This window comes from Mobula hypostoma, chromosome 5, assembly GCF_963921235.1.
Source record: "Mobula hypostoma chromosome 5, sMobHyp1.1, whole genome shotgun sequence".
Classification (NCBI taxonomy): domain Eukaryota; kingdom Metazoa; phylum Chordata; class Chondrichthyes; order Myliobatiformes; family Myliobatidae; genus Mobula; species Mobula hypostoma.
This window is the reverse complement of record NC_086101.1, coordinates 178,937,611-178,950,626: the sequence shown is the minus strand read 5'-3', so window position 1 is coordinate 178,950,626 and position 13,016 is coordinate 178,937,611. Positions and strand designations below refer to the sequence as shown.

The 13,016-nt window shown below is 44.4% G+C and overlaps 1 protein-coding gene across 7 annotated transcripts in view; it reads right to left on the bottom strand.

Moving 5' to 3' along the window:
- Nucleotides 1-13,016, bottom strand: part of asb5b (ankyrin repeat and SOCS box containing 5b) — a 91,694-nt gene that overhangs the window by 22,569 nt on the left and 56,109 nt on the right. For all 7 annotated transcript variants that reach the window (XM_063049458.1, XM_063049460.1, XM_063049463.1 and 4 more), the window contains 2 exons: nucleotides 7,525-7,675; nucleotides 5,858-5,992 (listed from right to left, as the gene is read on the bottom strand). In XM_063049458.1, coding sequence (XP_062905528.1) covers nucleotides 5,858-5,992; nucleotides 7,525-7,675 — 286 coding nt within the window. The remainder of the gene's footprint in view (nucleotides 1-5,857; nucleotides 5,993-7,524; nucleotides 7,676-13,016) is intronic.

Here is a 13,016-nt window from a genome sequence, read left to right as displayed (position 1 = left end):
CTTTTAGATCAAGGGTCTAAAACTGCTCACAATACTCCAACTGTGGCCTGAACAATGCCTTATAAAACCTTAGCATTACATCCTTGTTCTTCTATTCTAGTCCTCTCAAAATGATTGCTAACATTGCATTTACTTTATTTGCCAACAGCTCAACTTCCAAGTTAACCTTTAGGGAATCCTGCACAAGGACTCCGAAGTCCCTTTGCAACTCTGGTTTTTGAATTTTCTCCCCATTGAGAAAATAGTCCATGCCCTTACTTCTTCTGCCAAAGTGCAAGACAATGCACTTCCCTATATTATATTCAAACTGTCCCTTCTTTATCTACTCTCCTAGACTATGTCCAATAATATAAAAGCCATAGTCATAGTCATACTTTATTGATCCCGGGGGAAATTGGTTTTCATTACAGTTACACCGTAAATAACTAAATAGTAATAAAACCATAAATAATTAAATAGTGATATGTAAATTATGCCAGGAAATAAGTCCAGGACCAGCCTATTGGCTCAGGGTGTCTGACCCTCCAAGGGAGGAGTTGTAAAGTTTGTTGGCCACAGGCAGGAATGACTTCCTATGGCGCTCTGTGTTGCATCTCGGTGGAATGAGTCTCTCGGTGGAATGAGGATAGCAAAATCTTTTTCAGATTTATGAAGAGTAAAACAGAGGTGAGAGTGGATATTGGAATGCTGGAAAATGATGCTGGAGAGTCAGTAATGAAGGATGAAGAAATGGCAGATGAACTTAATAAGTATTTTGCATCATTCTTTACTCTGGAAGACAGTAGCAATATGCCAGAAATTCGAGAGTGTCAAGCCCCAGCAGGTGCTTGGAAGCTATAAGTTCTGAAGGTAGATAGGTCATGACCAGATGGACTGAACTCCAGGGTCCTGAAGAAGGTGGAGGCATTAGTAATGATCTTTCGAGAATCACTAGATTCTGGAATGGTTCTGGAGGACTAGGACTTTGCAAGTGTTACTCCACTCTTTAAAATGGCATGGAAGCAGTAGAGTGGAAATTATAGGCCAGTTAGCCTGACTCCAGTGGTTGGGAAGATGTTGGAGTCCATCATTAAAGCTGAGATTTTGGACTATTTGGAGGCACATGATAAAATAGGCTAAAGTCAGCATGGTTTCTTTAAGGGGAATTCTTGTCTGACAAATCTGTTGGATTTTTTTTCAGGAAATAACAGGTAAGATAGACAAAGGAGAATCAGTGGATGTTGTTTACTTGGATTTTCAGAAGGCCTTTGACAAGATGCTGCACATGAGGTTGCTTAACAAGATGAAAGCCCATGGCATTACAGGAAAATCGATAGCATGGATAGAAGATTGGGTGACTGGCAGGAGGCAAAGAGTGCGAGTAAAGAGGACCTATACTTGTAGGCTGCTGGTGCTCTGCAGTGGTCGGTATTGGGACCACTTCTTTTCACATTATATGTCAATGATTTGTATGATGGAATTGATGTCTTTGTGACCAAATTTGCAGATGATTCAAAGCTGGTGGAGGGGCAGGTACTGTTGAGGATACAGGGAGTCTGCAGAAAGACTTAGACAGATTGGGGGAATGGGCAAAGAAGTGGCAGATGGAATATAGTGTAAGGAAGTATAAGGTCATACACTTTGATAGAAAGAATCAAGGCATACACTATTTTCTAAACGGGGAGAAAATTCAAAAGTACAAGGTGGAAAGGAAGTCGTGCAGGATTTCCTAAAGGTTAACTTGCAGGTTGAGTTGGTGGTGAGGAAGGCAAATGCAATGCTAGCATTCTTTTCAAGGGTACTACAATACAAAAACAAGGATGTAATGTTGAGGCTTTATAATGCACTGGTGAGGCCTCACTTGGAATCTTGAGAGCAGTTTTGGGCCCCTTATCTAAGAAAGGATGTGCTAATGTTGAAGAGGGTTCAAAGGAGGTTCCCAAAAATGATTCCGGGATTGAAAGGCTTGTCATATGAGGAGAGTTTGATGGTCCTGGGCCTGTACTCATTGGAATTCAGAACAGTGAGGCTGCACCTGGAGTACTCCATGCAGTTCTGGCCTCCTTATTTGAGGAAGGATGTACTAGCTTTGGAGGCGGTGCAGAGGAGGTTCACCAGGTTGATTCCAGAGATGAGGGGTTTAGACTATGAGGAGAGATTGAGTAGCCTGGGATTGTACTCGCTGGAATTCAGAAGAATGAGTGGAGATCATATAGAAATATACAAAATTATGAAAGCGATAGATAAGGTAAAGACAAGAAAGTTGTTTCCACTGGTAGGTGAGACTAGAACTACGGGACATAGCCTCAAGATTTGGGGGAAGAGATTTAGGATGGAGATGAGGAGCAACTGCTTTTCCCAGAAGCTGGTGAATCTGTGGAATTCTCTGCCCAATGAAGCAGTGGAAGCTACCTCAGTAAATATATTTATGACAAGGTTGGATAGATTTTTGCACAGTAGGGGAATTAAGGGTTCTGGGGAAAAGGCAGGTAGGTGGAAATGAGTCAATGGCCAGATCAGCCATGATTTTATTAAATGGCAAAGCAGGCTCGATGGGCCAGATGGCCTACTCCTGCTCGTATCTCGTATTTCGTATTTCCTATTTCCTAATGAGGGGTGATGACATTGAAAGGCCTCAACAGGGTGGATGTGGAGAGGATGTTTCATATGGTGGCAGAGTCTGACCAGAGGACTCAGCCCCAGAATAGAGGGGCACCCTGTTAGAATGGAGATGAGAAGGAATTTCTTTAGCCAGAGTGTGGTAAATCTGTGGACTTTTTTGCCACTGGCGGCTGTGGAGGCCAAGTCATTGAGTATATTTAAGTCAGAGGTTGATAGATTCTTAATTAGTCAGGGCATGAAGGGATACGGGGAGACGGCAGGAGATTGGGGCTGAGAGGGAAAATTGATCAGTCATGATAAAATGGTGGAGCAGACCCGATGGGCCAAATGGCCTAATTCTTCACCTATATTTTATGGTCGTATGGTCCTATATTTCATCTTTTCTCTCCTTATGGCTTTTGTAGTTTCCCTCTGTTGTTCTTAAAAGCTTCTCAATCCTCTAACATCCTGCTAAATTTTGCTTTATTATATGCACTATCTTTTGCTTGTCTGCTCCCTTTGACTTCCTTGCCTCATCCTCCCTTTAGAATACTTCCATCTTTGGGATGTATTTATCCTGCACCTTCTAAATTGACCCCTGAAAATCTAGCCATTGCTGCTCTACCATCATCCCTGCCAGTGTCCCCTTCCGATCAACTTTGGCCAGCTCCTCTTTTATGTCTTTGTAATTCCCTTTACTCCACTGTAGTGCTGATACATCTGATTTTATCTTCTCCCTCTCAAACTACAAGGTGAAATCTATTACATAATGATCACTGCTTCCTCAGAGTTCCTTTACCTTAAGCTCCCTAATCAAATCTTCATCCCTACACAACACCCAATCCAGAATTGCCTTTCCCAGAGTGGGCTCAACCACAAGCATTTTTAAAAAGCCATCTCATAGATGTTCAACAAACTCCCCCTCGGGATCCAGCAGCAACCTGATTTTTCCCAATCTACCTGCATGTTGAAATCCCCCATGAGTAATGTGACATTGCCCTTTCTACATGCTTTTTTTTCCATCTCCCATTGTAACTCATATCCTACATCCTAACTACAGTTTAGAGGCCTGTATATAACTCCCATCAGGGTCATTTTACCCTTGCAGTTTCTTAACTCTGCCTTCAAGGATTAGACATTTTCTGATCCTATGTCACCTCTTTCTAAAGATTTGATTTCATTTTTTACCAACTGAACCACACCACTCCCTATGTCCTTTTGATACAATGTGTATCATGGATATTAAGCTTCCAGCTATGATCTTCTTATCTTCTTTCAGCCACGACTCATTGATGCCCACAATATCTCATATGCCAACCTCTAAATGTACTACAAGATAATGTACGTTATTCCATATACAGCTTGCATCCAAATGTAACACCTTCAGTCCTGTGTTCATCAGCCTTTTTGAAGATTTTGTCCTCATGTTAATTCATGCCACCAACCATAATTTTGTCCTCTCATCTGCCTGTCCTTCCTTACTGTCCCACTAGACACTGCATTGACTTGTGTTCCAATTGGCCCTTCCTCAGCTCTATCATTCTGGTTCCCATCCTCCTGCCAACTTAGTTTAAGCCCTCCCCATCTGCTCTAACGAACCTGCCCACAAGGATATTGGTCCCTTTTGGGTTCAGGTGTTAACCCGTCTTTTTTGTACAGGTCGTACCTTCCTCAGAAGAGATCCCAATGATCCAGAAGTCAGAAACCCTACCTCCTGCACCACTTCTTCAGCCATTCATTCACCTGTAATATCATCCGACCCCTGCCCTGACTAGCATGGAATAATTCAGAGATTGTGACCTTGGAGGTCCTGCTCTTCAGCCTATTCCCTAAAGATGTGCTTTCTCTGCGTAGGACCTCTTCCCCCTTTCTACCTATGCCAATGCACACTATGATCTCTGTCTCCTCTTGAGAATTCTCTGTGGACATCCTGGATCCTAGCACGTGGGAGGCAACACACCATCCTGCCCTCTCTTTCACGGCCACAGAGTCTCCAGTCCATTCCCCTCGTTATCAAGTCTTCTATCACCATCGCTCTGCTAGGCTCTACCCTTCCTAAAATTTAAGCTTGGGAAGTTCGAAGTATAACAACTGTAGGTAGGACGGTGGTTAAGGCAGAGGAATGCTGCTCCTGTAAGATGGGGGATGACGGAGCTGGCCACGGTTCCACTGGCCTAGCTGCTGCTGCAGTGCCCTGATAGATCATTCCCCGACACCCACCTCACCACTACAGCGGCATACAGCGGGGAACCCTGCGCTGACTGCTTACGCCGCTTACTTCTCCTGGTGGTCACCCATCTACTGTCTGATGTCTGCACTCTGGGTCTGACTACCTCAGTAAAACTTCTCCGTGGACTGTCACCTTGTCGTGGTGGAGAAGCTTGTGTGGTCCTGTGATCCCGAGAGCAATGCCGTCTGGAGCTATGCTCCTGGTAGGGTCACCCATGGTGGTAAGGTCGAGGGTGAGGTCCCTGACAAAGAACAATCCAACCAAGGCCTCAACGGTGGAACAGGCGGACGAAGTTACTTTGAACTCAATGGCTGTGAAGGTGGATGAAGGCTGCAACAAATCCATCAGCTCCAATCATCGCGGTTTCCATGCCATTGGAATCAGTTGGTTGATTTGTGAAGTATCGTGTGCTTCTTGAAGTGCAACATAAACAAATACACGCACAGGCGTCTTCATTCTGTGGGCCGCTTCTTCAGAACAAGGACCATCATCCTCGACCTCGAGGGATAGCCACGACGACGATGACCTCAGCAAAAGTTCCATCTATGATGTTTTTAGCCTCCCTGACGTTCCTGACTATGTCCAGCTCCAGCTCCAGTTCCTTGACCTGGTCAGTCAGGAGCTACAGTTGGATGCAATTCCCACAGATGTCATCATGAGGGAGACTGCTAGGTACCTTGCAATCCCACATCTCATTCCTTTACCATCCTACCTACACTTGTTGTACTTCGAACTTCCCAAGCTTAAATTTTAGCCGGTGCCCATTCTCGCCATTCTAACAGCCTCCCTATGACTGTGTAGCTTTTCTCCGGGTGCTCCAGTTTCCTCCCACATTCCAAAGACGCATGGGTTAATAGGTTAATTGGTCACGTGGGTGTAACTGGCTGGCGTGGGCTCCTTGGGCCTGAAAGGCCTGCTACCATGCTGTATCTGTAAGTAAATAAAAGAGTCACACCTTTCCAACCATTCCCACACACCACTTCTGCTACCTACTGTATAAACTTGCTCAGTAAGTTCTACACGTAATGTAACTGTGAAAGCTCTCACCTGCATGGAGCAGTTTTTTGATACAGAAGTACTGCTGATGTACACAGGCTACATACAGAGGCGTTCCTTGGTGAGAGATGTCTAGATCTATGTCGGCTCCCCAAGAGATCAAGACTTGTATGCATTCACTGTGACCTAATTACAACATCAAAAATTTAGCAAAGTTATGTCATTGGACAGAATTAAATTACAATTGGTTAATTTTTATAAAATTATTCCTTGTTTCAAAAGATATTTCAAGGACACCATATTTAAAGTTCAAATTCAGTCACAAGGAAAAATGTTCTGCCAAACATTTTGGACGTGCTATGTTGGCGCCGGAATGTGTGGTGACATTTGCGGACTGCCCGCAGCACACCCTTGGGTGTGTTAGTTGTTAATGCAAACGTTGCATTTCACTGAATGTTTCAATGTACACATGATAAATATTGAATCTTAAATGTGTAAAAGTTTGCGCATACTGCGCCAGAGAAGAGGTTTGAATTTGGGTTGCTGGAGCTATGGAGCTGCATCTCTATTAGCTTGGCTCCTGTGCTGCCCGTAATAGTATTCAACAACCTTTCTGTGCAAACACTTCCCAGATCTGCAACTGTGCGATAATGTGAGTGCATTTAAATTATTCTCAGGTACACAGCGAAGATTAGAGTGCCAGGATTACTGGCCTGGCCTCTCAGCTTGAGTCACCCTTTCACAAAATGGCTGGCACGTTACCAAGTTCCCTCTGATACACTGAATAATGCATCCTTAAAAGTAGTTCTGCTAGAGGTCCACAGAACATGGAACATAGTACAGACCCCTTGGCCTACGATGTTCTGCCAAGCTTATAACCTATTCTAAGATCAATCCAAACCTCCTCTCCTATATAGTCCTCTATTTTCCTTTCATTCATGTGCCTATCTAAGTGTTTATTAAATGTTCCTAATGTATTTACCTCTACAACCACCTTTAGCAGAGTGCTTCACGCACCCATCATGCTCTGTGTTAAAACATACCTCTGACACCTGCTGTATACTTTCCTGTAGTCACCTTAAAATTGTGCCCCCTTGTATTAGCTATTTCTGACTTGTGGAAGAAAGTATCTGGCTACCCACTCAATCTATGCCTCCTATAATCTTGTACACCTCTATCAAGAGTAACGCATACAAAATGCTGGACAAACCCAGCAGGCCTGGCAGCATCCGTGGGAAGGAATAAACCCTTCATCAGGATTCGGCCCGAAACATCAACTGTTTATTCCTCCCCATAGATGTTGCCTGACCTGCTGAGTTCTTCCGGCATTTTGTATGTATGTTACTCCAGATTTACAGCAGCTGTAGAACCTCTTGTGTTTATGATTTGCACCTCTATCAAGTCGCCACTCATTCTCCATCACTGTGAAGAGAAAAGCCTGAACTAACTCAACGAGAGAATGGATCAAGGGGAGGAATAGCCTTAATATGGTTGATCAGTCAAAAAGGCTTAAGAATGAACAACCTATGGAAATCACTTTGCAGTTGAAAGTTCCTCAACTTGAGATATTAATTCTATTTTCTTCTCCACAGACATGACCTGAGTGGCTGCCTGTTTCCTAAAATATTTCTGTTTTCATTTCTTGTTTGCGCAGCGTGTGGTCTTGTGAGTATGCTTTATAAAAGAAAAATGCTGGTGTCAGTTGAGGAATGACTTACCTTTACTTGATGCCTCATGAATGGCTGAAGCCCAACAGTCCTGGCCATGTAGTTTAGCACCATTCTGCAACACAAGCTCGGCACAATTTGCACTTCCACTGGAACATGCATTGAACAGTGGTGTCACCCCATCGATAGTGGTGGCATTGACCTAAAATTCAATAGTGATATTAGTTATGCATTCCCTTGGGGCAATATTCTGTCTGAATAAATAGTCATAGAGCACTACAGAGCAGAAAGAGGCCTTATGGCCCATCTGGTCCATGTCGAACTACTACTCTGCCTCGTCTCATCGGCTCCCAGACCATAGGCCTCCATACCCCTCGTAAATGTTGAAATCAAACTTGCATCAACCACTTCTAGTTGAAGATCGCTCTGCACTTTCACCACCCTCTGAGTGAAGAAGTCCCTCCTTATGTGTCCCTTAAACATTTCAACTTTCACCCTTAATCCATGACCTCTAATTCTAGTCTCACCCAACCTAATGGAAAAAGCCTGCTTGCATAGATTGGAATAAATTATAGCAACCTTATTGGTTATCGTGGATGAAGGAACGACTTCCCCCTCTGTTGGATTGGATGGGTTGCACCTGAACTCGACGGGGATCAATATCCTTGCAGGTAGGTTTGCTAGCATGGTTCAGGAGGATTTAAACTAATTTGCGAGGGGGATGGGACCCAGAGCGATAAGAGCAGTGAAAGAAGTGCATGGCGTAAAGCCAGATCTAACATACAGAGAGGCTTTGAGGAAAGAGAAGCAGAATAAACGGTGTAAAGACAGTAAGGTAGAAAGGCTGAAATGTGTGTACCTCAATGCAAGAAGTATCAGGAACAAAGGTGATGAACTGAGAGCTTGGATACATACATGGAATTACGATGTAGTGGCCATTACAGAGACTTGGCTGGCACCAGGGCAGAATGGATTCTCAATATTCCTGGATTTCAGTGCTTTAAAAGGGATAGAGAGGGCAGAAAAGGGGGAGCAGGGGTGGCATTACTGGTCAGGGATACTATTACAGCTACAGAAAGGGTGGGTAATGTAGCAGGATCCTCTTTTGAGTCAATATGGGTGGAAGTCAGGAACAGGAAGGGAGCAGTTACTCTACTGGGGGTATTCTATAGGCCCCCTGGTAGCAGCAAGGATACAGAGGAGCAGATTGGGAGGCAGATTTTGGAAAGGTGCAAAAATAACAGGGTTGTTATCATGGGTGACTTTAACTTCCCTAATATTGATTGGCACCTGATTAGTTCCAAGGGTTTAGATGGGGCAGAGTTGTTAAGTGTGTCCAGGATGGATTCCTGTCACAGTATGTGGACAGGCCGACCAGGGGGAATGCCATACTAGATCTAGTACTAGGTAATGAACCGGGTCAGGTCACAGATCTCTCAGTGGGTGAGCATCTGGGGGACAGTGACCACCGCTCCCTGGCCTTTATAATTATCATGGAAAAGGATAGAATCAAAGAGGACAAGAAAATTTTTAATTGGGGAAAGGCAAATTATGAGGCTATAAGGCTAGAACTTGCGGGTGTGAATTGGAATGATGTTTTTGCAGAGAAATGTACTATGGACATGTGGTCGATGTTTAGAGATCTCTTGCGGGATGTAAGGGATAAATTTGTCCCGGTGAGGAAGATAAAGAATGGTAGGGTGAAGGAACCATGGGTGACAAGTGAGGTGGAAAATCTAGTCAGGTGGAAAATCTAGTCAGGTGGAAGAAGGCAGCATACATGAAGTTTAGGAAGCAAGGATCAGATGGGTCTATTGAGGAATATAGGGAAGCAAGAAAGGAGCTTAAGAAGGGGCTGAGAAGAGCAAGAAGGGGGCATGAGAAGGCCCTGGCGAGTAGGGTAAAGGAAAACCCCAAGGCATTCTTCAATTATGTGAAGAAAAAAAGGATGACAGGAGTGAAGGTAGGACCGATTAGAGATAAAGGTGGGAAGATGTGCCTGGAGGCTGTGGAAGTGAGCGAGGTCCTTAATGAATACTTCTGTTCGGTATTCATCAATGAGAGGGAACTTGATGACGGTGAGGACAATATGAGTGAGGTTGATGTTCTGGAGCATGTTGATATTAAGGGAGAGGAGGTGTTGGAGTTGTTAAAATACATTAGGACAGATAAGTCCCTGGGGCCTGATGGAATATTCCCCAGGCTGCTCCACGAGGCGAAAGAAGAGATTGCTGAGCCTCTGGCTAGGATCTTTACGTCCTCATTGTCCACGGGAATGGTACCGGAAGACTGGAGGGAGGCGAATGTTGTTCCCTTGTTCAAAAAAGGTAGTAGGGATAGTCCGGGTAATTATAGACCAGTGAGCCTTACGTCTGTGGTGGGAAAGCTGTTGGAAAAGATTCTTAGAGATAGGATCTATAGGCATTTCGAGAATCATGGTCTGATCAGGGACAGTCAGCATGGCTTTGTGAAGGGCAGATCGTGTCTAACATGCCTGATAGAGTTCTTTGAGGAGGTGACCAGGCATATAGATGAGGGTAGTGCAGTGGATGTGATCTATATGGATTTTAGTAAGGCGTTTGACAAGGTTCCACACGGTAGGCTTATTCAGAAAGTTAGAAGGCATGGGATCCAGGGAAGTTTGGCCAGGGGGATTCAGAATTGGCTTGCCTGCAAAAGGCAGAGGGCGGTGGTGGAGGGAGTACATTCAGATTGGAGGATTGTGACTAGTGGTGTCCCACAAGGATCTGTTATGGGACCTCTACTTTTCATGATTTTTATTAACGACCTGGATGTGGGGGTAGAAGGGTGGGTTGGCAAGTTTGCAGACGACACAAAGGTTGGTGGTGTTGTAGATAGTGTAGAGGATTGTCAAAGATTGCAGAGAGACATTGATAGGATGCAGAAGTGGGCTGAGAAGTGGCAGATAGAGTTCAACCTGGAGAAGGGTGAGGAGGTACACTTTGGAAGGACAAACTCCAAGGCAGAGTACGAAGTAAATGGCAGGATACTTGGTAGTGTGGAAGAGCAGAGGGATCTCGGGGTACATGTCCACAGATCCCTGAAAGTTGCCTCACAGGTGGATAGACAACAGGAATTCTACAGATGCTGGAAATTCAAGCAACACACATCAAAGTTGCTGGTGAACGCAGCAGGCCAGGCAGCATCTCTAGGAAGAGGTACAGTCGACGTTTCAGGCCGAGACCCTTCGTCAGGACTAACTGAAGGAAGAGTGAGTAAGAGATTTGAAAGTTGGAGGGGGAGGGGGAGATCCAAAATGGATCTCCCCCTCGCCCTCCAACTTTCAAATCTCTTACTCACTCTTCCTTCAGTTGTCCCATGATCCTCTCGTATCCCTTTTGCCAATGACCTGTCCAGCTCTTGGCTCCATCCCTCCCCCTCCTGTCTTCTCCTATTAATTTGGATCTCCCCCTCCCCCTCCAACTTTCAAATCTCTTACTCACTCTTCCTTCAGTTAGTCCTGACGAAGGGTCTCGGCCTGAAACATTGACTGTACCTCTTCCTAGAGATGCTGCCTGGCCTGCTGCATTCACCAGCAACTTTGATGTGTGTCACAGGTGGATAGGGTAGTTAAGAAAGCTTATGGGGTGTTAGCTTTCATTAGTCAAGGGATAGAGTTTAAGAGTCGCGATGTAATGATGCAGCTCTATAAAACTCTGGTTAGGTCACACTTGGAGTACTGTGTCCAGTTCTGGTCACCTCACTATAGGAAGGATATGGAAGCATTGGAAAGGGTACAGAGGAGATTTACCTGGATGCTGCCTGGTTTAGAGAGTATGCATTATGATCAGAGATTAAGGGAGCTAGGGCTTTACTCTTTGGAGAGAAGGAGGATGAGAGAAGACATGATAGAGGTGTACTAGATAATAAGAGGAATAGATAGAGTGGATAGCCAGCACCTCTTCCCCAGGGCACCACTGCTCAATACAAGAGGACATGGCTTTAAGGTAAGGGGTGGGAAGTTCAAGGGGGATATTAGAGGAAGGTTTTTTACTCAGAGAGTGGTTGGTGCGTGGAATGCACTGCCTGAGTCAGTGGTGGAGGCAGATACACTAGTGAAGTTTAAGAGACTACCAGACAGGTATATGGAGGAATCTAAGGTGGGGGGTTATATGGGAGGCAGGGTTTGAGGGTCGGCACAACATTGTGGGCCAAAGGGTCTGTACTGTGCTGTACTATTCTATGTTCTATGTTCTATGTTGTACATTTCACATTCTTTTCTGACTGCCCCAAAAGACTTTATGACCAATTAAGCACTGTTTTTCAATGTACAGTCCCTGCTGCAGTTTAGGAAACGTGGAAGCCAATTCACATGAAGCAAGCAGTGACGATCAGACAGTCTGCTTCAATAACATTGAGTGAAGGATAAATAGCAGGGATAATTCAGCTACAATTTGAAATGGTATCTTTTGTTTCCATCCTGGAGAACAGATCAGGTCTCAGTTTAGTCATACATCTGAAAGATAATACCTCTGATGGTTTTGTACTCTTTAGAACTGTACAAATGTTGTTGTGTTTAGTACGCAGCTTCTTCTGACCCAGTGTAGAGGTTATACCACACAAAATTTGGTGCTGGCCAAAACCTTGCATGCTCAAGTCTCTACACTGTATCAGAAGAAGCTGCCTACTAAACACATCAACATTTGACATTGTAAATTCACAATCCAAATCACCAGCAGAGAAAATTGATCTTACTCATTGCAACTTCCTGCAGCAACTGTTAGAATTCCTCACAGAACATCTACTTCCCGGCTGCCTCAAGACAGCAAGTATGAATTATGTGGCTCATTTACACAGGATTGGCACAGGACGTGCAGGAATGTCATTCCACATGCATCTTGTCCTATGATACTGACTGGAATCCTGCCAGGGTACACAATGTACAACATGCTGGACTGTGTTAATATCAAAGGGCAGGATATCAAGTGCGGGAAAGAGGAGAGAGACAAAGACATGCACGAGAAAGGTTTTATTCAAAGAAGCAGCTTTGGAACTGATGCTGAAACAGACTCTGTGAAGCAAAGTAGTCCAGGGGGCTGAACAAAGAACATAAACAGCATAGTTCAGACCCGTTGTCCCACGATGTTGTGCCAATCCTTTAACCTATTGCAGGCCAATCTAACTCTTCCCTCCATTTTCCTTTCATCCATGTACATATTGAAGAATCTCTTAAATATCCCTTATATATCTGCCTCTACCACCACCCCTGGCAGCATGTTCCAGCACCTACCACTCTGTGCAAAAAAACCTTGCCCCTGACATCCTTGCTTAATGAATGTAATGCCTCGACAGCATGAATGGAGCCAGCCAAAAACTCACCATCACATAGAACTTAACCCTTCAGTATGAGTAAAGTTAACAGTCTTGGAAAATTCATACTGTATTACCCCTTGCCTACACATTGCTTTCTTGCTTTGCTTCAGTTTTAACATTCTGATCCTTTCACTCAATCTACAATACCTCTGTGAACTCTCCATCCTCTGGCCCCCTTTGTCTCTTCTGTTCTGGTCCAATGTTCATAA